The sequence below is a fragment of the Mycteria americana genome, chromosome 3 (assembly GCF_035582795.1).
Source record: "Mycteria americana isolate JAX WOST 10 ecotype Jacksonville Zoo and Gardens chromosome 3, USCA_MyAme_1.0, whole genome shotgun sequence".
NCBI lineage: Eukaryota > Metazoa > Chordata > Aves > Ciconiiformes > Ciconiidae > Mycteria > Mycteria americana.
Window position 1 is genome coordinate 56,097,015 of NC_134367.1, and position 26,375 is coordinate 56,123,389.

Genomic DNA, 26,375 nt, shown 5'->3' on the forward strand with positions numbered 1-26,375 from the left:
CCCTATGCATTTATGATTCAGACTTCAGACATCACTTTCTGGTTCCTCCAACACCTGCAGAGGGAATCTTCCCAGGACAGGTTTCTCCTCTTATTTAGGTGACTTCTTCTGGCTTACAAGAGAATCCAGAAAGAATTCCTCTTACTACATAGATATCACACCCTAGACTCAGTCTCACTGTACACCTTAAATGAAGAAGGTAAAAATGCACGTTATTGCCTCTACGCTTGAGGATGAGTCTCTCAGCAGTAGGTCACACAAGTGTGGTCACAACTACTTCACTTGTACCCTTATCTCACATTTAACCTTTCTGATATGTGAGGATTCTTTTCTCCCCTAAACATATATTTCCTTTAAATGACATTATCACCCTTAAACCCATTTACACTTATTTAAAAACCTATAGCCTTGAAAGTCAAGACGCTTGAACTCAAGGCTTTCTTGACTCTTTCCCTTGATCTGCCACAGGAGGAGGTACCAACTATCAGAGACAAACACAGGCCAGGTAGTGCCCATTTCCCTGCCCAAGAGAGAATGTGCTAAAAAGGTCTCATTCTCGTCACCTCTTATAGGTGTGTCTCCCCTACTGTCTCCAAAAGTAGCTATGAAAACTGTCATCAGGGGCTGGCTGCTTGAAGGCGAGAGGTGTCCTCCTGATGGTGAATAAGAGTTGATGAGTAAAACATGAATTGTCATGAAGAGTTTGCATGAAAAGAGGAAGCATCACTTCAATGAGATAGAGAAGGTGAAATGATGAAGGTGTGTAAAGAGAAGGGTGATACAGAAACATGAGGGATTAAGAAACTCTTTGCAAGTAGTGTCATGGGTGAATGCAAGTGAGGTAATTTTGCATACATCAATTTCAGCTTTACCATAACTCTGGAATAGTTGCATTTGCATGCTTACTTTTCTAAGGCAGGGAAATGAGAGAGGGAGAATGGAGTGATGGGTAGGGCCATGCTCAGAGCTGATGTATCACTGAGCGTGCCTCAGATCACTGCACTTATGGGGATGGTTAGGTATTGTGTCTTCCACTGAATTCAGCAAGTTATAGATCAGGATCCTTAGATTTGGGTTGAGGTCCAGTCTAATATGTTTTTCATACTATTAGGTGCAAAAGGCATATATCATTTGTCAATATCCTGAGCTTTCAATTATTGGCAATGCATTAAACTTGACACTTTCTTCCTCATCATGCTGTTAAAACTAGCATCCTCCATTAAAACTAGTCTTGTCTTGCAACACTTACAAAATGTGGACAAACCAAGACTTACCTTCCCCTCTGTTCTTTCTGTGCCGCTTTGGGTATTTGTGACTACTTCAAGACCTCAGGGGCATTACTTCTGACTGCTGTCTGTCACTGACGCTCACCTTGCCCACTAACCCAGTTTACCCATGTTGGATAGGCTCTCGCATGATTCTGTTCCAACTCAGACCTACACGAAACTGAATTGACTTGGGTTATCACATCACAGACGCAGTCATGAGGCCTGTGAAAGGTGTTGCCTAGACAAAATTTTGGCAGGATTGAAGGCTTCTCCTGCTAAAGAAAAAGATATCATATGAAGTCCTGTTGATTTTCAAAACCTTTGTTTGTGGCTTGCTGATTGAGCAGTCCTCTTGAGTTAAGTGGAATTACGCATGCATGTGAAGTCATCCAGGTGTGGTAACTACACAACTGGGATCTTCCTGGTTTCTGGCTAGCACATGCTACTGGTTAGTAAATGTTACTCATGTTTAAGTTATTGAAATGGAAGGAATGGCTGTACAATCAATCAAGCAGCACTTGAAGAGGAAGGAAACTTTATACAGTATTTATTTATTTATCCGTCACTCATGGTCTGGTGAGCATAGCGAAGTGCTGCAATTGTTGTTATTAGCAAATCTGGCTTTTACACTAATTTGTAGATGAAGAAAAAAATATTTATATAGTTATAGACTGCTTCAATGGGCTTTGTCAGGGGCTTTGAAGAATCCTAATTCAAAAGCTCTCAATTTCTATTTCTTTTGAGTAAAACGGTCAAAAAACCAACTTCCTTGTTCATCTGTGTTGGATCTCCAATTAAGAAACTTTTGAAGCTTGATTATATGTATATATTTAAAATGTATACATGCAAAAAATGTATACATTCTGACATCAGATAGTGCCTTTACTATTCTTCAGTGTCCCCCATTATCAAATATTTGCATAAAATCAGAGCATGTTTCTAGCTTCCTGACAGATGTCAGTGAATAGCTCTGCACAGTTTGCAAACTACTGTTCATGATGAAATGTTCCAGAAAGCTTATTGCAGTATTTTATTCAGTAATGATTTATATATCATTTTATTATATACTTTGACTTGATCTCCAAACACATCAAGGAAAAATATCTCCCTTCACTCAGTCTGATAAAAAATAAGCGAGGATGATGAACATTAAAAAGGGAAAGGAAATGTAAGAAAACAGGACTGTTTAGATTCACAGATCAATTGCTGTGCAACTTCACATTCAAGATGATTGCAAGCATTTGTTTAAATTAAATAGTGAAATAGACCATCCCCAGCAGTGGACAACACAGTCACCCTTCTTCAATTGCTTTCTCATTTGGAGTTCATAAAAATACAACAAGAATTCATGTTAGTTTTTCAATTTGTAGAATCTTGTTTGTGCACAGTGAAGCTAGATTTCAACTGTTTTTTCTTTTCATGAGCGAGTTGGTCCCTTCTTTGAAACAGCATACCAGTAGTCCCTTTTTGGAAGGACTGCCTGTGTCTGAGGCATATGTGATTGAGTAAATTTAATCAACACCACAATAAAATCACTTGCTGTCTGATTACATGTTTTACTCCCTGAAACTATCTCCTGTGAAACACCCAAACCATAACATGTAGAAAATCAAAAGATATGTAATTGTTGTCTTATTCTGCTACACATCATTCAGTACCTTATGATATTTTCTGGAAGTTTTAGTGTTTTAGAGAGTTGCTGGGTTTTTTAAGACATCTCTGTAAGTATGATGATGTGCAGAATATTTTCCTTGGCTTATATCTTCTTTGGTAGAGCTTTTTCTCTTCTTTCCCTCTTTCTTTCAAACAGAGGGAACCAGACTTAACTAAGTTCAGCAGAATTGATGTTTCCTTGATCTTGGTTGCCTTCTTTGACTAATACCAAATAATTTAAACCCTCATGATTCCTTGTTTCCATTAGCATTGCTGAAAGAATACTGTCCGAATCTGCACATGGAACATCACTATCTGCATTTAAAAAAAAAAAACAAAACAAAAAAAACAAAAGACAAAAGCCCAGTGATATACATGTAGTATTAGAAAGCAAACAAAATCAGACAGCTGTTGGAGAAAGTTGGTCTACTGACCGCATGAAGAGTGACTGATGATTCAAATTTTTTTTCTGCTATTGCCTGTGTGGATTACAGGTTTAAGCAAATCCTTTTGGGAAGGTTGGTCATCACCATTCATACCTCCACAGGCAGCAATACAGTTATGAATACATGACTTGCTTCTTTTGGTAGTGAAGGTAGCCCACATAAAGCCAAAGTGATTTTAATCTGTACCTTTGTGTAACCCTGCTAATAATACTGCTAAAGAGTCCTATAACATAGGCAGTTTTCTACCTACTAAATCGTTATATACTGTCTCTCTAGGGACTTGTAATATTCTGTCTTTCTAGAGTCTTGAACTTGGCAATCCCATGTGTTTTTCCCATTTCTAAAAACTTCATCTTTTTTTCTTAATTTGATGCTGTTCACATATACAGAGTTGCCTGAAATCTATTGCAGGTGATATATCTTTTTAAAAATGTAAAAAAATATTAACTAAAGGCTCAAGTTATAATTGTTGCTATTTTTTGCATTTATTTTTGTAACATGTGCCTTCTTTTATTACACTCCCTCCTTATTTTACTTCACAACTGGAAAATTAAGCACGTGACATTCAGGGTTATCTGTTCAAAAGAATCGCAAGCATTGTGCTGTTGCATGAGCCAACATACAATTTATTATGTCACTATAATCACACCCCCCCACAAGCTATAAGTCAGAAGTCTGTTCCGCATGCTGGAGTCCATTAGGAAAGATTATCAGGAAAAGTCTGAAGGAGAATTTTTCATTTTAGAAACCTGTTAGCAAGATGGGGATTGGGACATAGAGCAAACTGTGGTCACATACCACAGTGACTGACAGCTACGAAAAATCATTTGATACTTTGTCAGTTCAGGACTATTATGGCAATATTTAGTAATTCAATCCCAACTAAGCCTTTACGAACCAGTACAGCTCTTCTTTGTATTTGGTTTTTGTTTAATAAAGCTTTTAACGGGAACCCTCAGGGGCAAGTTGCTTTGGAAAAGGCACGCTGGCAAATGCTGAGGGCATGTTTGCAGCAAACTCTTAAGAGAGAAACCTTAAAATAAGGACGCAAGTAAAACTGGGTATTTACAGACCAGACATATGCCGGCTGACCTGCCTAAGTATAGAACACTAGAGGAGCATTCAGATTTGTTTCCTGTATAAGTATCTGGAACTGATGAGGTGATGTTTACACAAATGTGAGTATGAGGTCACTGAGATATTTTTACCAGATATATAGATACATTACTAATTCTTTCCCCAACAGGTCTGAAGAACTACAGAATATATAAAATATTATAATCCTTTTTCAGCCTATGCCCCACTGCATTTCTCATTATAGAGAAAAAGAGCTAAAAAAATCAAACACCTTGCCTTGGTTTTACTTTTTGAGCTTTGGGGACAAAATAAGCAAGAAAGACTATTTTTGCAGAATATCCTTACCCTATCCAAAGACAGAGGAAGAATAAAATGTTGTTGTCCTTTCTCCTATGACTTGACACATATAAACTACATTGCCACTTTCACAATGAGATTTTTGACTACAAGTGCCCTTTCCTTCACTGTTGTGTCATCTCTTAGCGTAGTGTTCGGCACCTATGAAAGCTTAGCACCATTCTGCTGTGCAAGCCAAAAAATTTATGCAAAGATGTCAAGTTACGTAGTACAATGCTTGCTTCTCATGTAAGTCAGCAAAGCAAGCAAAGAATTTTTGCTCACTTAGTATATGATGGATGGAGACAGAAGATACTTAAAATAAGCAACTGAGGAAAAAAATCATTATATGTTGTGAAATTCCCCCAGAAATGAGAGAACTAGAAGCACCACCAACACCCTGGGAAGCCATAAGCCAATGCAGAGAATTCTGAATAATCTTTGGAAGCCCCTTCCAAATAACATTAAGAATTTCAAGGAAGATAGAGAGAAGCTGGAGTGGGGAGGCAGGTCAATATATTCATGAGATATCATTCTTTTCTTTTCAGTTTTAACATTGCTAAAATTAGTTGATTGATGTATAGTCATGCTGGGTTATACGTGAGTAAATGCAGGATAAACCATGTGATGTGATCCCCTCAGATTTCACAAGCAAAGCCTGGCTGAGCCAACAAAATGCCCCAAGAGGAGGCGTCCAAGGAACACCTTCATGGAATCTGAAGTCGTGCTGGGGAGTCAACTCCAAACGCTTAAATCCTGAGGGGTTGTCTACACAGTGGACTGCTGCATAGTGTAGAGTTACCCACATTCACTTCAAACAACTTACCTCAGGGCATGAGGCAGGCTAGCTCTGGCAGTCCAGAGCTTTGTACAGGCTGAGAAGTACTCTGCTGAGAAGCAGGTTTCCACTGAGCTCTGTGCTGTCTCAGGTAGACTACTTCCAATAACTAAAATGGCATGTTCAAAGCTCAGCACTGTACTTGCATAGATACCTGTCTCAGGTCCTAAATGCATGTAGCTTTGACCTTGCTGGGCACTTTTCCTAGTAGTGGTGTGCTTAAAGCACAACGTCTGAGCCAAACTGCAGGTAACTTAATTACAATGCATCTCTCCAGGGGCAGGCAGAAGCTTACTCTACAGAGCCCCGCATTAATTGACACAAGAAACTGTGATCGCCTGACTCATACTAATGAGGGATGGAGTTTGCTTGCTTAGCCTCCTCTGAGGAGGCCAGTCCTAACCTGATAAAATCTGTGCTTCCCCCTTCCAATCTCAGCATCTCAGTCGGCTGCTTCCTGCCGCAGGGCAGCCGCAGTGCCGAGCTGGGTCACGTACCCTGTCTCACGATCGCAGAGTGTCTTTCCTTGCCTGCTCCATAGGCTGTGTGGGCTCACAACATGTTTTGAAGTCCTGCCTGGAAGGGTGCAAATTTTTATGATGTCTTGATAAGCGGATGGTTTTTTGGGTGTTTAAGTTCAGAAGGTGACAAATTATAAGAAGAAAAAAAGTCAGTAGAAAAGCTGGTTGGCAGAGACTGAACAAACTGATCTAGAGATACTGATCTTCTATTACATCTATTTCAAGGCCAGATCCTCAGCTAGCGCAAATTAACAAAGCTCCATAGAAACCAGTGGGATGCCACTGATTTACACCAGCTAAGTAGCCAGCCTGAGACGTTACTAATTCTGGGTAACACAATCCCATATGATGCTTAGCACCTTCAATATGGTAAGGTATTTAGAAGTGCAGCCACGTTTACTTTTTCCCACTAATATCCTCTTGCTTTTCTCATACATACTCTGCCCTTTGTCCCTGCCACACAATGTACGTGGTAGTAAACAAGAGACTGGCTGACTAACTGGCATGGCTGAAAGATGTACCCCACAGTGAACACATTCAAAAGAAGCGCTTGATGACATATCTTTGTTAAGGGTGAAAAAGGTGGCTACTGAACCCTGACTTCTCCACTTCATCTGCGTTGGCTAACTCAAGGAGATAGTTCCTGTGTAGGGAGTATTTTCCTGATACCTGCTGGCCACCTGGAGCTGGAGGTGCTGTGTTTCAGTTTCTGCACATTGCCATTAAGAATATAAATAGAACAAATATATATCCGTTTTAATACTCCACTCTGTATTATATATCAGTGGAGATATATCTGTGTTTCCTGTCTAATGAAGCATATGATCTTGCATGGTTTGAGGGTGACTCACCAAGCTTTGCTATTCTGTCAGACACTAAAGGTGCTAAAAGTGAGAATTTTGCTCATCCTGCATTTCCACTGTACTAAACTGCTTGAAGCATTGACTGCCTGTCTTTCTTCTTATTTTAATAGATTTTTCAGAGATCTGTGGACTGAAACCTCTGTGTGCAAGAAGCTGTCTTGGGAAATACAGATATAAACCTGTTTATTATCTTGTTTATTATAATTTATAATATAAGAGCACCAAAAAAGGTCAGTTCTACATTTGCTGCAATACAATAAGGCTATATAAATAGGAAAGCACCCCCCTTCTCCATGTCATAAAGCAGGATTCATTTTAATAAGTTTTAATCACCCAGACCTTATGTGTCCAGTTTAAGCTCCTTGCCTAGGCTGCCTTACCAGTCAACGGAGAGAGAAAGGAGGAATGAGTCCCTTTGTGGAGATGCTTATTTCACATCCTTACCTTTACACAATAGCATCCCCTGAACATGTCTACAACTCTCTGGTGACTGTCAAACAGCCTAGACAGCCAGTGTAAATGCAGTGCCTAAGTTTTAGTTGCTTATGTCTATACACCCATACTACTCAAAAGTCAGCTCTTATATCTGATTTTTTTTCCTCAGTCCAAGGCAAAATATTAGCATGACTTTCCTTGCAGTATCATATGGCTTATGTGCGCTCTCTGGAATCAAATGGCATTTGTCTAGGGGACAAATAAGAAATGATCACACCACCGAGTCCCCCTTTTCCTGCAGCGTTGTAACCACTCACTGTTTTGGAAGAAGCCTTTTCTCTGACCTCTGCTGGCTTTGGGTCAGCCACTCACTAAGCTAAGTGGGGAAGAGGATTACTGAATTTCAGAAAAATACAAAGGAGTCTAGATACAAGGTTTTAAAAATGTCTCTTATCAACACATCTGCTTTAGAGAAGCTTCCGTTTGTCCAAGTGATTACTTTAAGTTCAGAGAGGTGTGCAGAACAGTTTTTAAAAGGCAGCTGGTTTTAGGAAAATAAACTGATGACTCCTACACAGGGAACAGCAAACCAGTACTACTCAGCCAGCAGAGAGGGCAGACATATAATTAATGGTGAAATCACTGATTCCAGATTTTAATATCAAATCCCTTCAATACAAAGTTTTGCACTGAGATTAAAAAAAAAAAAAAAAAAAGGTGACATTTTTAGCAAGTACCTTAATGGCTGAAAAAAGTAAATACACTGAGTCAGTGGCTTTGGAAAGAAAAGCAAAAAAAGGAAACATTACAAAATTCTAACTGTTTTATCTTCCCACATTTTTCAAGCAACATCTCCAGCTTAGGGATTTAAAAATGATGGTTTTGAGGCCAAATGTGTTTCCTTTTAGTCTTTAGTCTTTTGTCCTGGATTTCCTCGGGCTCCCTCCAACTGCCCTGCATCTCCTCTCGCCAGAGGAGACCCTTCAAGCTGTAAGAGTGTGGTGCTGTGACACAGCTTCTGAGCAATTAGACATTTTTTCCTTATAGGTCCAAAAGGGATCGTGGGGAGCAGCACTGATAAGAATAGTCCTCCTGGGTCATAAAGGCAAGGAGCCGCTCCAGCTGCTTAATGCCCAGTTGTCTGATGTCGGCAAAGACGTTTGCCAAAACAAACAGGTGTTTCCATCCGTAAAGGAGCACACTTGGGACCCGAAAAAATATAGTGCTGTCTTGTATGTACAAATGTAAAAAGTTATGTCTGAAAATAGATGGACTGGTTATTTTTACAGCAATGCAGAGCCATCCTGTTAGCATGCTGATTCATGACATTTTGTCTGCACTTCTTGAATCTGGGGGAAGAACAGCCTATCTTTCAGCAATGAATGGGGACTCTGGTGACAGGACCTCTGCTCAGTCAATTCCCATTGGATTCAAAACCCACTGGTGTCTCAGTCCTCCAGCGAGATAGTGCTTCCCTCACTCAAAAAAATGTTGTTAATGCTACTTAATGCCCACAATAAATGTCCTGAGGAAGCCTGTAAGAGCAAGAAGGAAAAACTCTAAACTAGTAGACCCGTTCCTGGTCCTTAGTTTGCTTCCCTCCCTTCTGAAGCAGCAGTGCCAGGAGCTGCTGGTATTGCTTAGGCATATTTATTGCCACTTAATGCCTCCTTTAGAAGGGTAACTCTTGCAATAACAAAGTCAGTGTCCCTTTTACCATCCCCACGCTATCCTGTTAGCGTGCTGTCCAGACCACTAACATACTGCCTGTATTAGTTCACCTGCACTTGCAATCTCTGTGTCATACTGCACCGGCATTAATGTTGTTTAGTAAATCTAACGTTTTCCAGCTCTCCCACCTATGAAATAGCACCGACAGCATGTATGGACCTGCTAAAGGTGTGGCTACCTACAAGTAGGTAAGGCTCAACAGAATTTGGAAGATGTATGATTCCATGTAGGGCTAAGTATCATAGTTATTTTGAGGTCTGTCGTTTCACTTTGCTTGACATTTGGCTCTTTCTTTTGGAACCAAGTCTCCCGGTGAGAGCAAGCATTTCTTGGCGGTAGGCTCATGACAGGAGTTTCATTACACACAAAGGCCAATGACTGCGTAACATTTTTGGAAAATGTTGTCCAGGACAATCCATCATGAACAGTCTTTTGGATTATTTGTTTTGGCTGTCATCTTTCTAATACTACTACAAACACAAGAATTACTTCACTTAGTCCCAGCTAAAAATGAATGCAAATTTTAAACATCGCTTACTTATTATACAGTGTTTTACAAATCACAGACTGAGACGTATTCCATGCCCCAAACTGCTTACGACAGGGTCATAATGGAACACACATTCTAGTCTGGAAGCTCGACTAGAACCCGAATTACTGGTTCTTGCTGAAATCAATCGCACTTCTGGAGCCCACATTACACTGAACTCTACTGCACAAGATTCACATCACAGCCAGAAGAACTGTTGAATTCATTTAAGGCTGGAGAGCTACAGAAAACTAACATGCGTGTGTCCCTGATCAGATAACCTAGCAACATTAAGACATCACCAGGAGTCTAGGCCTTCAGTCAAGTACGCAGCATAACGTTTTAACAGGCTTATAAAGACTGTACTTGGGGAAGGAGGCAGATAACCTACAGGCAAACTATGAATATATGGGAAAATAAATACATGCATTATAGAGACATGTAAAGAGCTTATCAAGTGTTTAGTCTTTTAAAATACATGTAAATGAAAGGATGATACACAGGTGAATAAAATTCAAGCTATACTGTTTCCTGATGGGCATTCTCGGTATGAAAATCACCAAATGAGCCTGAGAAGAAGTTAAGGAGGAGTTTTGAGAACTGAAGCATGAAAACATTGAACGGAAGCATGGAAACAGTTGCTTTGTCTTCCCATCCCAATGCAGATCCAGCAGTGGGTCTGTGGCAACAACAGCTGGGCAGAGCCTATGGAAAGGGAAGAATGGGGGGAAGCCACAAGAGGGAACAGGGCATCTGGTGGGGAAAAGGGTAAGGCTCAGGGATGGAGTGTGCCAAGCAAAACAGGCTGGCTCTGAGAGCTATTGCCAAAGCTCTGCCTGCATTGAATTGCCCTGCTTACCACAGTGGGCCAGCCTTTACCAACTAGGTTATTATAAACAGGCTTAATGGAGTCTGATTTAAAAAGTGACCACCGCCAACAGACTCCCTGAATATAACATACATTAAGGAGTACCACTATTATTAAGACTACCCTAAAAGTCCATTATACAACCACGTTTTCTAAAGTAAACTGTTTTTTCAAATTTTAACTATTCAAACTGAAACTTTTCATGGAAGCCTCAATCCATATTTTCCTTTTCAATAACCTGGACATTTCTAAGAATGCTACTTTTGTCCCTGGCAAACAAATAAAGCAATGGCTTTTTTCTCTGTCTCCTCTGCTGTGTGGCAGAACCTGAAATTTCGGCAAAATAATGTTTTTTACATTAAGAATATGTCCTTGTCATCTCAGTGAAAGTAATGATTTGCCTAGATTGAGCAAGTTAACAGCAGGGGAAAGATCATGCTTAGCTGGCACATGCTAAGCAGAGACTTGCACTGAAACTAAAATCCTTGCATGTTACATCTGTGCCAGGCCTGCTCCACCAAGAGAACGACAACCTATATTCCAGCCTCTTTCCCCAACTCCAAGCAGCAGAAGGGCAGGCTCGTATTTAAAAGTTTCAACCCTGCTAAAGATTTTAACAGATATTGATGTAATGCCACAAGAATTTCTTAACTCCCTTAGTTTTCGTGTCTCTGTTGCCTGTGGAGTTAGGGAACACAGAGCACAGATGTCTAAGCTGGGAAACCACACTAGCTCAGGAGTAGTGCAAGCAGTCGAACCAGTACAGCCCTGTGTCCAGTGGATGTTGTGTTCCTGTAACCATCTAAAATTAAACATCTAGTCGGAGATGTTGTATCCAAGTCAAATATGGCAAGTCACCTAGATTCCAGACATCATCAGTGGAGAGAAAGGCAAAAGGTGACCCCTTTCATGCTATGATACATGCCTAAAACATAGGAGTTGTCACTCTGTGGAGATGTCTGTTTCTGCTCCTGACTACAGAGATATCTAGAAGAGCATCTTAGATGAGACTCCTAGCTTCTAGACAGCTGCCTTTAGGTGAGATAAAGTCCATCCAAAATGTAAGGCCTATTAGCTGGGGCATAGTGCCTAATTAATTGGCTGTACTCCTTTCCTGAGCTAATGCCAGGCTTAGATTTGTGCCAGATTAAGTGTCTCTTTCCTGAACTCCACTATTCAGAGCAAAGATGCCGTTAAAGAAACTAGGAAATTAAACTACATGCAAATACACAAAGCTTTTCATTATAGCATAAGGGAGCAAAATCAGCTGTTAAAAAAGCATGAAATGATAGGTTATCAGTGCTGGCTTACTTTGGTCCCATCATGTCTCGATAAAGTCTTTACTCTTGTAATGACATATAAACATGTCATGCACAGACTGGATCTGACGTAGAGAGAAACCACTATGGGGATAAACTGACATTTGTAAAGCTACATCAGATGATAAAGATTAGCAAAATATCAGAGAGACTATCATTAACTGAGCATTGGACACTGCCAGTGAATTGAATATAGGTAGAATCCTGAATGTAGAAAAATGTAGAATGTAGAAATGTAGAATGTAGAAAAATGACTACGTAGTTGTGTAATTGAGTACTGTGTCATTCCTGGAATGGATCAAGAAGTTTTTAGGAAATCACAAAATATTGATGTATCAAAACTGTTTATGAAGCAGGGTGAGTTCCTAGTTCAACAACATTTTGTGAAGGAAAAAAAAAAAAAAACCAAAAAAAACCCAAAACATTAAAATATTTTAGAAACAACTAGGTTTTGCTTTTTTAGAATGGAAAGTAATTCTTTTAACAGGAAATATTTTTCATTGGAAAACCATAGAATGCAAACAGGTTAAATTTAAAAAAAAAAAAAAAAGGCCTATGAAATAAAAGTGAAATATTTCAACCAATAACAACCTTATTTTTGCAGATTTTCAGATCACATTATTTACTAAGACTTCACTTTTTCTCAGGATTTAACCAGTCAGGAATTACTGCAGGATGTGAAAAGCTTCTTGTTCTGGCCCAGTCAGGATATTCATTTCCATGTTTAGATGATTTGAATCACAGTTGCACAAACAACTTAAAATTTAGCATCGACTATTTTTTTTTTTAATTCCTGTCTTCACGACCTTAATAAAGTTAAATAATATAATTGGGCTTTGTTGTGTCCCATGTCTTAAGTATATCTTCCCTAGCATGACTTTGTTTTATTCATTCACAGCGTGCAGAGTACGGGCATGATGTGACTCCTGGCTGGAGCTATCACAGTTTGGGCTAGGATAAAGGCTGCCTTACTTAGGTACCTAATTTATGCCTCACTTTCAGGCAACTACTCAATCAGTACTCCTAAAGTAAGTGCCTAACTGCCATGTTTAGTTGATGGAGAGGGAGTAGATACCTTTGAAATTGGAACAGATTTCCACCCGGAAGCCTTTTAAAGCTCTCCTGGCTGTACAAGGAACTTAAGCATTTACTTTAGCAGAAGTAATGAAGTATCATGAAGTATCAAAAATTTAGATGCAAGCTGGATGTCTCTGTGAAGCAGGCTCAGTTGCAACCTCATAGGGGTCTTTTTGCTTGGTAATTTTATATGTGCTCTACCTAATGCATCATACCTAATGGCACCTAATGAATCTTTACAAATTCATTATGTGAGAGGTAAATCTTTGCTGTTCCCATTTTATAGGCAGAGAATCTGAGGCAGTGACAAATGCAATGAAAAGAACTGCTGAATCTCACTTTGTTCATGGGGAAGAGGCCATGGGAACAGCAGGAGTTGGCCCAGACTCACCTTCAAAAGCTTGGTTGATGACTCCAGTTGCTGCCTCTTTGTCTTCAAGGTAGTGCATGAAGGACAGTGGAGAGTGTCTTATCTCTTGTAGTTTGTCCTGAATGTAAGAGAAAGTAGGTCTGTTGTGAGGTTCTTGGGCCCAGCATCTTGTCATTAAATCACATCTGGGAAAAAAATTGTTAAAATGCAAACATTAAAGATAATAGAATCATTCATCTCAACACTTACCATTAAATCATCTGAGAAGCAAGTTTGGCCTAGATTTTCAACTTCCAAAAACTTTATATGTGGTACAAAGATTATCATCAGCTGCTGAGGGAAGGAAAAGCAGATTAAAGATCAGTTGTCAGGAATACTCAATATGAATGCTTTTAATTTTTCAAAGATGGATATTCTTGAGATTTGGAGCAGCTATTGCATTAAAAAAAAAAAAAAAGGACACGTTTGCCATTAATATCTGCTCTCACCGGTATTTTCTCACTGCTCTCACCAGTATTTTCTAAGAAAGCAGACAAGGAGGTAATTCGCTCATAGAAAAAAAGGATGTCTAAAACCAGAAATTAACCTGAAGCTATTGGCTTATTTAATCCTCCTTCAACTCACGCCACCTCAAATTTAGGGGAAGTTCAAGGCAAACCCTCCAGCACAGAGAGGGTTAATTTAGACTTCTGCCTCCAGACCAAAACAAATAGGAGTAAGTTTTCCCATCAAAGGCAAGAATGGCATGAGTTTCCTCCGGGTGCAGGGATCCTAGCCCACCTTGCACAACACTATCTGTACCATTCAGTGGAAAACTGCCCCTCCTGTTTGTCTAAAGGATAGGGCTGATTTATATTGCTTACTTGAGGGTGAGTCCAGGCTACACAAAATCAAATCCTACAAAAGCCAGGGTGAGCTAGGCTGAAAACCAAAACGCAGCCAGCACCTGGATATGCTAAGTGTTGGGAGCGGAGGGGGGTCTTAGGGTCTCAAAACCAGAGAGCAGCATTTGAGCAGCCAGCGAAAGGCCAGCTCAGGAAGCTGCTACTGGAATGTGGAGTATTCACCTCTAAGCCCTAAGTTCAAATCCGCCCCTGACAAACAGCCTCCCAGACCTGCTGCTATGCAATACCAGGCGTTACTGAGTTATGTGAAAAGAATTGGGTTGCTCAGATCCTTGCTTATCCATCTTAAAAAAGGAGGCTGCTGTCCTTCATCACAATTGGGTATTTTACAAAACTCTTGGTGATAGGTGGGAGAAATCTCTTGACTTCTGATTTTTCAATGGTATCTTTCATTAAAATATTTGGATTTGGTGAGAAACATGAGTAGAAAAATTGTTTCGGAACCACTTTTCATCGGCCCGTATTCTGTGGTTGTGGAGCTGGACAGAGTGATTCTGCTGTTTCAAAAGGATCCAAAGAAACCCTGAAAATCCATTGTAAGAATCCAGAAAGTGGTAGTGACTTCCTAACACACTGAATCACTTAATCTCCTCACTTACTTTCAGGTGTACTGGTTAATGATGACACTGGAAATATAGGTGGAAAAGTACTGAACAGGACTCAAAAATGAGGTGAAATAACTCTGGTTTTCCTTCAGCTGCCAGCAAAGTGTCTGTCATGTTGAATTCAAATGCCAGCTTTGGATGCTGGAAACCAAACAATCTGCTTTCTGGTCATGCTGGTTGGTAGGATATCCAAGAAAAAAACATGAGTTCAGGTGCTGTGCTCCACCAGGTTAGCACTTGGGCTCTCATGAGCAGAGCCTTGTGCAAGGTGTAGCAATGAAGTAAAAGAGCTTCCTGGGTACACTGCTCCTCTAACGGAAAGGGAGAAACAGACAGCCATAGGCCAACAGAGGGAGAAAGAAACAGGAAATGATACGGAAGTCATAGAGTCATAGAATGGTTTGGGCTGGAAGGGACCTTCAAAGATCATCTAGTCCAACCCCCCTGCCATGGGCAGGGACATATTTCACTACATCAGGTTACTCAAAGCCCCATCCAACCTGACTTTGAACACTTCAGGGATGGGGCATCTACAACTTCTCTGGGCAACCTGTTCCAGTGCCTCACCACCCTCATCGTAAAAAAGTTCTTCCTTATATACAATCTAAATCTAACCTCTTTTCGTTTATGAAACAAGAACACGACAAATGTGGATTTTGAATATATTTTTATTCCTAAGACCAAGCACTGTCTTTCTAAATAGCTAATTTTTTATTGAACAATCGGTTTTATAAAGCCATTCAGTTTTGTTATTGAGTGGGGATATTCATTGCTGCCAAAATGTTCAGAATTGGAATATTCTCATTTTAATTATATTCCATATTCTTATTTCCTAAATCAAATTACTTGCTGGTTGGCTTAAAATATTAATACCAGATAGAACTGATATTGTTCACAAAGTATTTAATTCAGATAGGCTTTAGGTTTCTAATGACAAAAACTTTCATGCTGTCTCAGAATACATCTGCGAATTTTGCATGGACAGCTATTTGTGGCACGATATTTAGCTTTCAAGGCATGTTGTGACATCCAAACTTTTCAGTCACATGGCATAAACTTTCACTAGCCCAGAAATGCATCAGCATGAGACCAGTCAAGAAGGTGAAAGCCAGGTTAATATGCCAAGATGTACATGAATGAAAGCTTGAGCACATTCCTATATTTTCTTGGGAGCTAAACACGGGCTAGCAAATAGTGCATTGCTCCTGTATAAGGAAGGGACTCAGACGATTCCCCCACTTCATGAGGAAAGTCTTCAGGAAGAAATTAAAAAAAACAGATCCAAACACAACATCAGTTAAACGTTTATGTTAGGTTTAAGAACTAGCCTGTAGACCTAGATGTACACCTACACTTCACAACTGTGTTTTATCTGAGTGGGACGACTGGTAACCATATGTCCAAAAGAGCTGTATACATGGGACAAATAAGAATTTGAGAGCCTGGAAAACTAAAGAACTAATATTCATTATCTAATATTGGAGGCTGAAAGTGAACAATTCCTGAAATGTGCTTTAGTGCACAGAAGCTGCAGAACATTACCAATTCTCTCTCACATGAGATGGAAAATACAACTGATATGAGGATTTTCTTAGAAAAGGAGAAAATTTGTTGGGATGAAGAAGAGCCCCTACTTTCATCTGATGCATTCTGAGCAAGCCCTTCTTCTCTCCCACCCTCCAAATCCCTCTGGGGGGGCACTCCCAGAACAAAATAGCAAAAGCTCTTAATTACCAAACTAAAGCTTCTTCATCAAACTCAGTCGTGTAACTTTTCATTAGAGTGCACATTTGGTGAAACCACAGCTTCAAGGCAGCAAGTGGCACCGCACTTGTACAAATTCTCCTCACTGGAATCCACAGGCTTTCAGGATCTACGTTAAATTAGCTCAGTTCAGTCCAAACTTTGGCGTGCTCTTGCATGCAAGCTTCACACCCAGGTGGCTGTGCCTGATGTGGATCTCGAACTGCAAAAGTAGTGCCATTCATACATCTAATTCATATTTCGATAAATGTGGCTCATTTATAGATCCCCAAAGCCCTTTTCCAATTCATTACCAAGCTTTATCTGTCCACACTTCTTTGGGGGAAAGCAGATGATTACTCCCTGGGGTAACATCTTGTGGAGGCAAGGGGGAGAATTTCTCCCCCCTGCCAAAAAAAACCCAATCCCACTTCCTTAGTGCTTTTACACCCCAAGGTTTCTGTGTCAGCCCTACTTGCCCTTGCAGTGTAAGCCTACCACAGATTCCTAAACACTTCTCAGCTGAAGTAGTTTGGCCTTTGAACTCTCTTCCTATCAGTGATGGTTTGTTTTGTTAAATGACAATGAGCAAGCCAAAGTGCGGAGGAGACAATTACTGACTGCTGATGTCCTGATGCAGGTTCAAAACCACAAGAAGGGAAGCAGGAATGTCAAGAATCCCAGCATGCCATTAATGACCTAGCAAAGTATCAAAAAGCTATTTACGCTACTGACAGAAGCTGCATGCAGGTGCTGAGTGTTCACCAAATGAGATAAAAGATGGTACAAGAGTCTAAGAACCCATTCAGCCCCATGGCTTTCAAAAACTAAGTTACTGTTATTAGGCCCTGGTCCTACAAGTTACAACAAGCAGACCAGAGTTTAAGCCCTACCTGCTGTGCTGAATTTAAGATCTGGGACCTTAAAAATTACTTCAAGCAAAGTCTTCTTGATTCTTCTGAAGATCTGATCACTCATTTTAAAGGCAACTTATGAGCCTTTGTCTGAGCTTGAATATCAAACTAGTACATGGATATACATTACCTCCTATGTTTTTTTATTCACAGGACAGCTGTCAGGAATTTTTTGAGGAAATATTTTCCAGCAGAAGATATTGAAACTGAAATTGATTTGGGCTCTCATTTGTTTTGTGACTTCCAGTTTTTGCTCTGGTCTTAAAACAAAATTCTAATCTCTTCGGTTCTTCAGTTCCTCCAAGTGCTAAAGCTTACTTTTTTTTTTTTATTGCTAATATGGTATTTCAGCTATACCTACATAATGATAAATAATCACCCTCTCTGGAACTCAGAGCATGGTAATTGATGTGAGACCTATCACAGAGATCTGGGCTTGCCAATCACAGAATTATTCTCAAGTCATTTCCTCATCCCCAGGAGTAAGAACTGTGCACTTTAAGTAGCCTCTTCTTCCATTTGTAGGACCAGCTGTCAAGTGCATTGCTGTGACTGCTTATGCAGAGTGGGTGATACAGGAATTGAGACATGAAATTAGACAATACTGAGTGATCACTGGGCTCAGGTTCAACTTCCTCCATTATACACCTCTGGCCAGTATGGGTTTCATCCACTATATGTATTCATTGTATTCTTTTACTTGCAAGAATTTTGCAATTAAACCTGAATTTTGTGCTCAAGAGGAAACTGGAAATTGAAAGCTTTTTTTATCCAGCTCAACTAAAGACCAACCAGAAGTGCAGACTTCCCTTTTCCTGTACTGCTTCAGCTTTTCTTATTGGCTTTTGTAGGAGTAATATCTGCAAAGAGAGCATGGTTTATTTTCCACATCTGTTTTAATATTAGCCTAATTCCTGCAGCTACCAATAAGAAAGCCAGTTATACCTGCTATCACAGTGTCATGGTTTAGCCCCAGCCAGCAACTAAGCACCACACAGCCGCTCGCTCACTCCCCCTCCGTGGGATGGGGGAGAGAATCAGAAGAGTAAAAGTGAGAAAACTCATGGGTTGAGATAAAGACAGTTTAATAGGTAAAGCAAAAGCCGCGCACACAAGCTAAGCAAACCAAGGAATTCATTCCCTACTTCCCATGGGCAGGCAGGTGTTCAGCCATCCCCAGGAAAGCAGGGCTCCATCACACGTAATGGTTACTTGGGAAGACAAACGCCATCACTCCGAATGTCCCCCCCTTCCTTCTTCTTCCCCAGGTTTATATACTGAGCATGACGTCATATGGTATGGAATAGCCCTTTGGTCAGTTTGGATCAGCTCTCCTGGCTGTGTCCCCTCCCAGCTTCTTCTGCACCTGGCAGAGCACAGGAAGCTGAAAAGTCCTTGACTAGTGCAGCAACAACTAAAACATCTCTGTATTATCAACACTGTTTTCAGCACAAATCCAAAACATAGCCCCATACCAGCCACTATAAAGAAAATTAACTCTATCTCAGCTGAAACCAGGACACACAGGCACATGATGCACAGGGACCAGTAAATTATTTCTTAAAGCCATCTTAACTTTTAACCAATACCATCAGGCACTCTCAGCATGTTATCACATTACTACCAGATTCATGCCCAAGACTGACTTTATATTATCTCTGAAATCCTGTTTAAAAGACCAATATCCACCTTTCAACTTCAACACTTAAGTTCATACTCACAGGCTGCACTACTGGATGATTAGTAGCGGGTTGGCAGCTACAAGTGCTAGCTGTTTTATCTGAAAAGAAACATGGAGGATGTTGAACTCTGCATGGGCATAAGTAGTATTCAAAGTGATGACCACCTGGCAATAAGGCTCTTGCTTCTTATAAATATTATCAACAATATTTAAATAAATTAACTTACAGGTCATCAGGACAATTGTTTGGAGATTCCAGTCTTCCTCCTGATTGTACATGGTGTAAAACTTCTGTATTGGAGAAACCTGGATATGGCTGTTGACCCAAAGTTAATGTTTCCCACACTAAGACTCCAAAAGCCCTAAGAAACACCACCAACAAAAAATTAGTTACCATAGTGATCATGAACAATCTCCCTACCAACAGTTAAAATGTCTCTAACCTATGAGTAAGACTCAGTTACAAAAATTAGGAGTAAGAAGTTTTAATTTTTTTGTGAAACAATTCATATATCCTTAAGCCAGCCTCTGGAATAGCTAAAATAAATGTGTAGAACTGACCCACTTTCCCAGACTCACTGAGACACCGCTTAGAAGACATTGAGTGCCCACAGCTTCCCTGGGCACCACTCTCTGGCTGAGCATGTCCTCACTTAAACAAGTGTTTAGAAATCTCTAGAGGTGTCATTGGAAATGGAGAGAGAGAAGTTCTCCTAAGCACCACTCACAAAGCAATCAGCACCCCATTTGGCTTGGCACAGAGACTAAATGACTTGCTTAGATAAATGTAAGAGTGGCAGTCAAATGGATGGGCTGCAGGGGCTGAGGACTTGGACAAGATTGGTGGGCTGTAGCCCACCATGAGTACCCATGCCTACTGAAATCTAAACTTGTGTGAATCTCAGATTTAATGGATCTGGTTTGGTTTGGTTTTTTCCATGCCTCCTGACAGTGGGTCTCTGCTTTTTCACCATAAACTCAAACCCACCCAAATACACACTTTAAGTAAATCTCCACAGCAAAGTACTATGACCTTCCCCGATGATGCTGAGAAATTCGGCTTCAAAATAAAGAAGTCACCAGAAGAGGGTGAAACAGTAAGGGGAAAGTATTTGGATGTAGGAAGGAAATGCCAATTAACCTAAAGAAAAACAAAATGGAACAGGATGCAGGCAGCCAATTCACTGCCCAATCAAGCAAAAACCACATTGTGGACCTAGTATAAAATTGTTTGATTGAGTGACACTAGTTCTTTCCAGCCAGAATCCAAAGCTAGAGCTCAAAGCATTAAGAAATATATCCATGCAGGTACTGTCATGGTCCCAAACTTTTCATTGAAACTTTTCAATGAAAATATTGCTAGGAAGAAATCTGCCTTAGCCTGAAAATTATTAGAGATGGCAATAGACAACCTTATCATTGCTCTTGTAAACCAGTATTTTCTTGCTGTGGGATTTAGTATGGTTATTCCCACAGCTGTGTGGCTCCTATAACTCACCAGACATCAGAGCGATTTGTAAAGACACCATCAACAAGGCTTTCAGGAGCCATCCATCTGACAGGGAGTAGGCCTTCTCCTCTTTTTCTGTAATAATCATTTTTATAGATATCTCTGGCAAGTCCAAAATCACCAATCTTTACTACCCGGGAGGAGCTCTCATATTCCTTCTCCGACACAAGGCAGTTGCGAGCAGCCAGATCCCTGATTTGTAAGGCAGAAACAAGAGGATGGAGTTAGCATTGCAGAATAACCCAGGTCAGAAGGAACCTCTGGAGGTCATCTGGTTCAACCCCCTCTTCAGGGCAGTGTCAACCTCGAGGTTGGATCAAGTGGCTTAGGGCCTCATCCAGTTAAGTTTTGCATATCTTCAAGACTGGAGATGACACAGCCCCTCTAGACAACCTGTTCCAGTGATTGATCCTGCACATCATGAACAAAATTATCTAATTTCCCTTGCTGTAACTTGTGCCTATTGCTTCTCATCTTTTCCCTGTGCACCTCTGAGAAAAGTCTGGGTCCTCTATAGCTACCCATGAGGCAGATGAAGACAATAAATGGATCTCCCCACTTGCCCTTCTCTTTGTTGCACGGGATATGGTTCTTGCCTAGAGTGCAATGAGTCCTGGATTCAGATCTTAGAGTAGCCCACCATTTTGTGAGAGAACACAAATCACAAGGTGATTTTTAGCAGAAAAGCATAACGTTAAATTTTACTCCAGTGCTCTCGCCTTCCCTGTTACCTTGTGACATCATTCTAGGCATTTTTTCCCAGTTAAGATAATTAGTCCCAATATTGTGGGTAAACCTTGGAAGACTAAGGAAATAAGTTCTATACCTGTGTATAAAATGCATTTTCTCTAAATAGACACAGCCTTTGCAAATATCCAAACATATGTCCAAGAGGTCAGTCACTGTCAATAAGGGACTCTGGAGCTACAAGAAAAAGAAACAGAAGTTAGCCATGTCTTCCAGCTTTACAAACTCAGAATGACAACCTCCCTATGCCAAGATGGTATTGTTTCCTCATTTTAAATGTATAGGATTTTTCCAAAACATGCAAAGCACAAGTGCAAAATCTCTGTATGTCAATACAGCAAATGCTAATTACTGGCAGGGTAAACTGCCATATCACTGCACTGCAAGGCAGGTGAACACATACTGTTCTTTGATTTGGGGCTAAGAATATCCTAGGACCTTCAAAATTGTTTCTTCACTACAGTGGAAGAAATGGGACCCTGAAAATTTCCTCCCACTATCAGATCAGGTTTGCTTGCTGCTGTATTAATCAGTATAATATATTATTCTAGTAGAATACATGTATATACATTTCAGTAGAATTCAGTACTGACTGTGGATTTTATCTAGTCATGTAAATGAACTAGACAATTGCTAGTTCAATTGCTAAGACAATTGCTAGGACAATTCAGTGTCGAGTCCTTTTGACCTACAATCCTACCATGCATATTCTTAATCTGCTTTCTAACTATGGAAAAAATTTACTTAACTAAAGACGTTTATCTCTATTCTTTTCTCCTCTTTCCTTCCAAAGAATTAGAGGATACAGGCACAGGGACCGTATCTTCTTATATGCCTGGACTATGGCTAGCACATTAAGGATACTGCTGCTATTCAAAGACAACACCCTCCTCCCCATAAGGCCTAATAGACCAGATACATGACTGTCATTATTTATGATCACTTTTCAAAGGACTGTTCATGGTATTCATAGAGAGAAACTCAGCAGACCCCTCATGACTGAAAACACAATTTTGGTCAGTGGTCTAATGACATTCAATCTTCACAGCAACTCTGGATGCAACGTCAGTGCTCAACATTGAGGTCGCAGGGCGTTAGGGAAAAGCCAGGTCAGACCTTGCAAGTACAGAAACAGCTGGACATCAGCATGGCCTCTGAGAATGGGAAAAACTGAGAAACTGTGGGCAGTTACAGGTTAAAAATATGAGTCGCATGGTCTTTACCCTACCTTTTGCTTTCTGGCTCCTCGTAAATAGCTAAGTAGATCCCCTCCTTCCATCAGCTCCAGTATAAGGTACTGAGGTTCATTGAACAGGCACACGCCAAGTAACTTCAGAATGTGGGGGTGATCAAATTTACTAAAGAGAAGGAAACGATTGTAAGATTACGTATGAGATATCCAGCTGGTTGATAGCTAATAAAGTGCATATAGCTGCAAGCAACGAATGAGCAGTTTGGCCTTTACAGTCCTGCCTCTACCAACAACATGATTTAGTAACTCACAGTGCCTGGATTTGCTCAGTCACGGCGAGAGTTCAGGGACATCCTTTCAAAACACAGGCTTACACTGTACTTTGACAGGTACTGTAATGCATGCATGCATATTAAAAGCACACTTCATCATATTTCCAGGAAGCAAAGAAAGGTAGCCAAATGGCAGTCTCATCTAGGAATAACATGAATTGCCACCTGTACATTAAAGCTATCTATATTATTTTAATAGAGTACTTTTACTACTATATTCACAGTAGAACTGTTGATTCAGAGAAATGCAGGGAGAAAGGTAAAAGCACAAGGTGCAACATATTATTTTCACAATTCAGAGGATAACTGTTTCTCACAGTACATTTTCAAGAGAAACAAAATATGCATGAGGAATACTTGCAGATATGCTAGTAATTGCCTCTGTGTGTCCAAGAAGATAGGGATTACCAGAGAGCCATCAGCACTCTCAGATCTAGCACTTTTCAAAGAATGAAGAACATTTATTGCCTCTGTCAGTGCCAGTGTTTTTACAATCACATTTCTTGTGTTAGAAAATGGTTTTCCCTTCGCACTGCTGTGTGAAAGGACTTGCACCAGCAGTCAGAGAAACTTGACTCCATTGGGGAAACTAGTGGTGTCCAAAGTGCTGTCAAATGCACCAGTGTAAACAAACAAATAAAAAAGAGGGACATTTTCCTTCTAACCTCTTTCAATTCACATGCTCTTAGGTGTGGGCAAAGTAGCAAAAAGTGTGATTTTGAGTTTGGCAGTTCCCCTCGGCCCCCAGTACATACCTCTCAATCAGACAAGCTTTGGCACTCTCAAGAGCAAAAAGAGGGGAAGGAGCACCGGGCACTTTCCTTACAGCTCACACAGCCCGTTCTCCACTGAGCTGTCATTCCTTACTTCCCAAGTGATGGGACACACCCAAGAATTTGCTACATGTATTTGTACACAGTTCAGTCACCAATAACCAATATCAAATTACTTTTTGACATACAGGCAACTCAATTTTCCCACTGCTGCATAGCAATAATAGAAGAAACAAATAGTCCTTGCTTAACTGGGACAGTATGCATAACACTAGAATCCAAATTTTAATAAAAATCCAAAAAGGCAAGCAAAATAAAAGTTGCATTTAAATATCTAACATCAAGGTTTGTAAACAATCAGGTCCACTTATTTTTCTTTCTGCCCTTGGTTTCATTTATGAGACCTTACAGATGAACATCAAGAAAAATCATTAAGCCCTCCACAAGAGAACTAAATCATTCTTTTTTCACATTAAAAAAATGAAAGATTTAAAGCATATAAAACATACCAATTTTTTTTATTATTGTTTAATGACTACTCAGAATATAAAACATTCAAACTTCTCTATTCTCTTTGTTTCCATGTCTCATTGTATTGGTGTACATATGGGCCCACATCAGTGTTTACATTTAAATGTAATAATTCCCAATTATATATTTTTCCAGGATTTCGAGTTTTGGATAATTAGCTGCAAAAAGAAAGTAGAATTGGGGAAGCTTCAGAGATTTTACCTATGGGCACATATAATTTCCATACTACACAGAAAAGAGACCTGAACTGGGTTTATGACTGCCAGGTAGACTGAAGATAGATTGTAGGAAGTTTACACACAACACTTACTCTTTTTCATCAATTTACACTTCAATGACATCGTTCTATTTTGGTTTTCACAAGCCTCTTACCTCATTCAATGTACAGTGTGTAGAAAAAGGCAAAAAAATGCAAGACATTATTTTAAAAATATGTAAACACAAAAAAGAATGCTGTGAAAACCAATTTCAAATTTAATAATACTGTGTTTCTGTTCAGGATATAAAATCCTTCAGTTTTCAAAAGATGCTTCTAAGTCTGCACTCGTGAAATAAAAGTCAGAGAAGTGCAGAAGTGCATCTGAAAACTAAACCACACTCTCAGTCTTATGTTACCAGCTGAAAACTTCATCTGAACTTCTATTTGTTTCTGTGAAGAGTCTGGAAAACAAGATTTCTAGCTGACTTACAGACCTTTCTGTGTGAAATTCTCGCACGGGTGACATGCATTTTTTTTTTAAGTCTACCTCAATAGAAGAGGTATGTGGCAGCCTCTAGCGGTAAGTATGCACATTTTTAAAAAACAATTTCCACAGTAAATTGAAATTTCAAGGCATCAGCTTATTTTGATATGTTTATTTTGGTAAAATGGGATTAGCCAAATATTGCCCAATTGCCTTTAACAACTAACTTAGTTTTAGGGGAGCAAAGACACTGAAATACATCAGTCCAAACCCCAATAAATCCATGATATGAGCATACTGAACTTGTAGTCTGTATCTTAAATTTTTCTAATCAGTTTTATAGCTTTATTTTGATAAGATTCATCAGTAGTGATTTAAATTTTTAACAGAAACAGGAGAACATGCCAAAAATGCCACAAAAATTTATTTAGAGGAAAGTGTTACTTTCATTCCTCTTGAAGGCCACCACACTCACATGATACTGGCTTCGAAGGGTGCCCAGTGGCAAAGCTGTCCCTACCTCATTAAGTGTGCCTCCTTCAAGAATTCACTCTTCTCGTGGTCTGTCGCACCCTTCTTCAAAGTCTAGTTGACATAAAGCAAAAGTGTAATAACACTTAGGTCACCATCACCATTATCACGTAGCACTTCAGTGAAGCAATCAGACATAGACATGGCCTTAAATACACATTATTTTCCAGCAATCATTACAAGGAGATAGGCTCAGCTTTAACTGACTTGCAAGAAATACTGCAAGGAAATACCCAAATCTGTCAACACTTGTTTCTGTGGTATAACCTCTGAGCCAAATCACTCTGCCCATCCCATTCTGTTGCCAGAGAAATACACAGCTGTGGTTACCTTGACTGCTACTTTGGATTCTCCACTTCCATCTGCCAGGATATCTACTGCAGTCCCTTCATACACCTCTCCAAATGCTCCGCTTCCTAACAATTTTTGTAAGATCAGTTTGTCCCGAGGGAAAGCTGGGAGTGATTCAATCTCTGCTTGAGAAGGAAGAGTGCTACAAAACAGCAATACTAGTCACTTGTTAATACTTAAGGATGTTTGAAATGTTATTAAAATTCTTCCTCAAATGAATCTGGTACTATTTGTCTCATCAGGTACATTTAAGAGGAGCTCAAGTGAAGCCTGGATGTTTTGGAAGCTATTGGAAAACACCAGGTCTTCTTCCTTCCCCATGCACTTGCATTTCTTGCCAACGTGAGTGTGCAGGGTGGGCTAGCGGTAATCCAGGCCAGGGTGCACAACAGGGAGCCAACATGGCAGGGCATACTTCAGAGCAGACCTGCCCTGCAGTGCAGATGCAACCCTTAACTCCACCTTGAGGTGTCAGGGGCGAGTGCACGGATCCAGTGCACCAGTCCAGGGAAGCCCTCTTAGATGTTTTTGTCCTGAAAATACATT

At 40.1% G+C, this 26,375-nt stretch overlaps 1 protein-coding gene across 1 annotated transcript in view; it reads right to left on the minus strand.

Annotated features, from left to right (window-relative positions):
- Nucleotides 1-3,090: 3,090 nt before the first annotated feature.
- ROS1 (ROS proto-oncogene 1, receptor tyrosine kinase) overlaps nt 3,091-26,375 on the minus strand; it is a 76,347-nt gene continuing 53,062 nt past the window's right edge. The window contains exons 37-44 of the mRNA XM_075497336.1: nt 25,809-25,971; nt 25,468-25,532; nt 22,665-22,794; nt 21,516-21,613; nt 20,678-20,881; nt 19,407-19,541; nt 13,353-13,516; nt 3,091-3,236 (exon numbers count right to left, since the gene is read on the minus strand). Coding sequence (XP_075353451.1) covers nt 3,091-3,236; nt 13,353-13,516; nt 19,407-19,541; nt 20,678-20,881; nt 21,516-21,613; nt 22,665-22,794; nt 25,468-25,532; nt 25,809-25,971 — 1,105 coding nt within the window. The remainder of the gene's footprint in view (nt 3,237-13,352; nt 13,517-19,406; nt 19,542-20,677; nt 20,882-21,515; nt 21,614-22,664; nt 22,795-25,467; nt 25,533-25,808; nt 25,972-26,375) is intronic.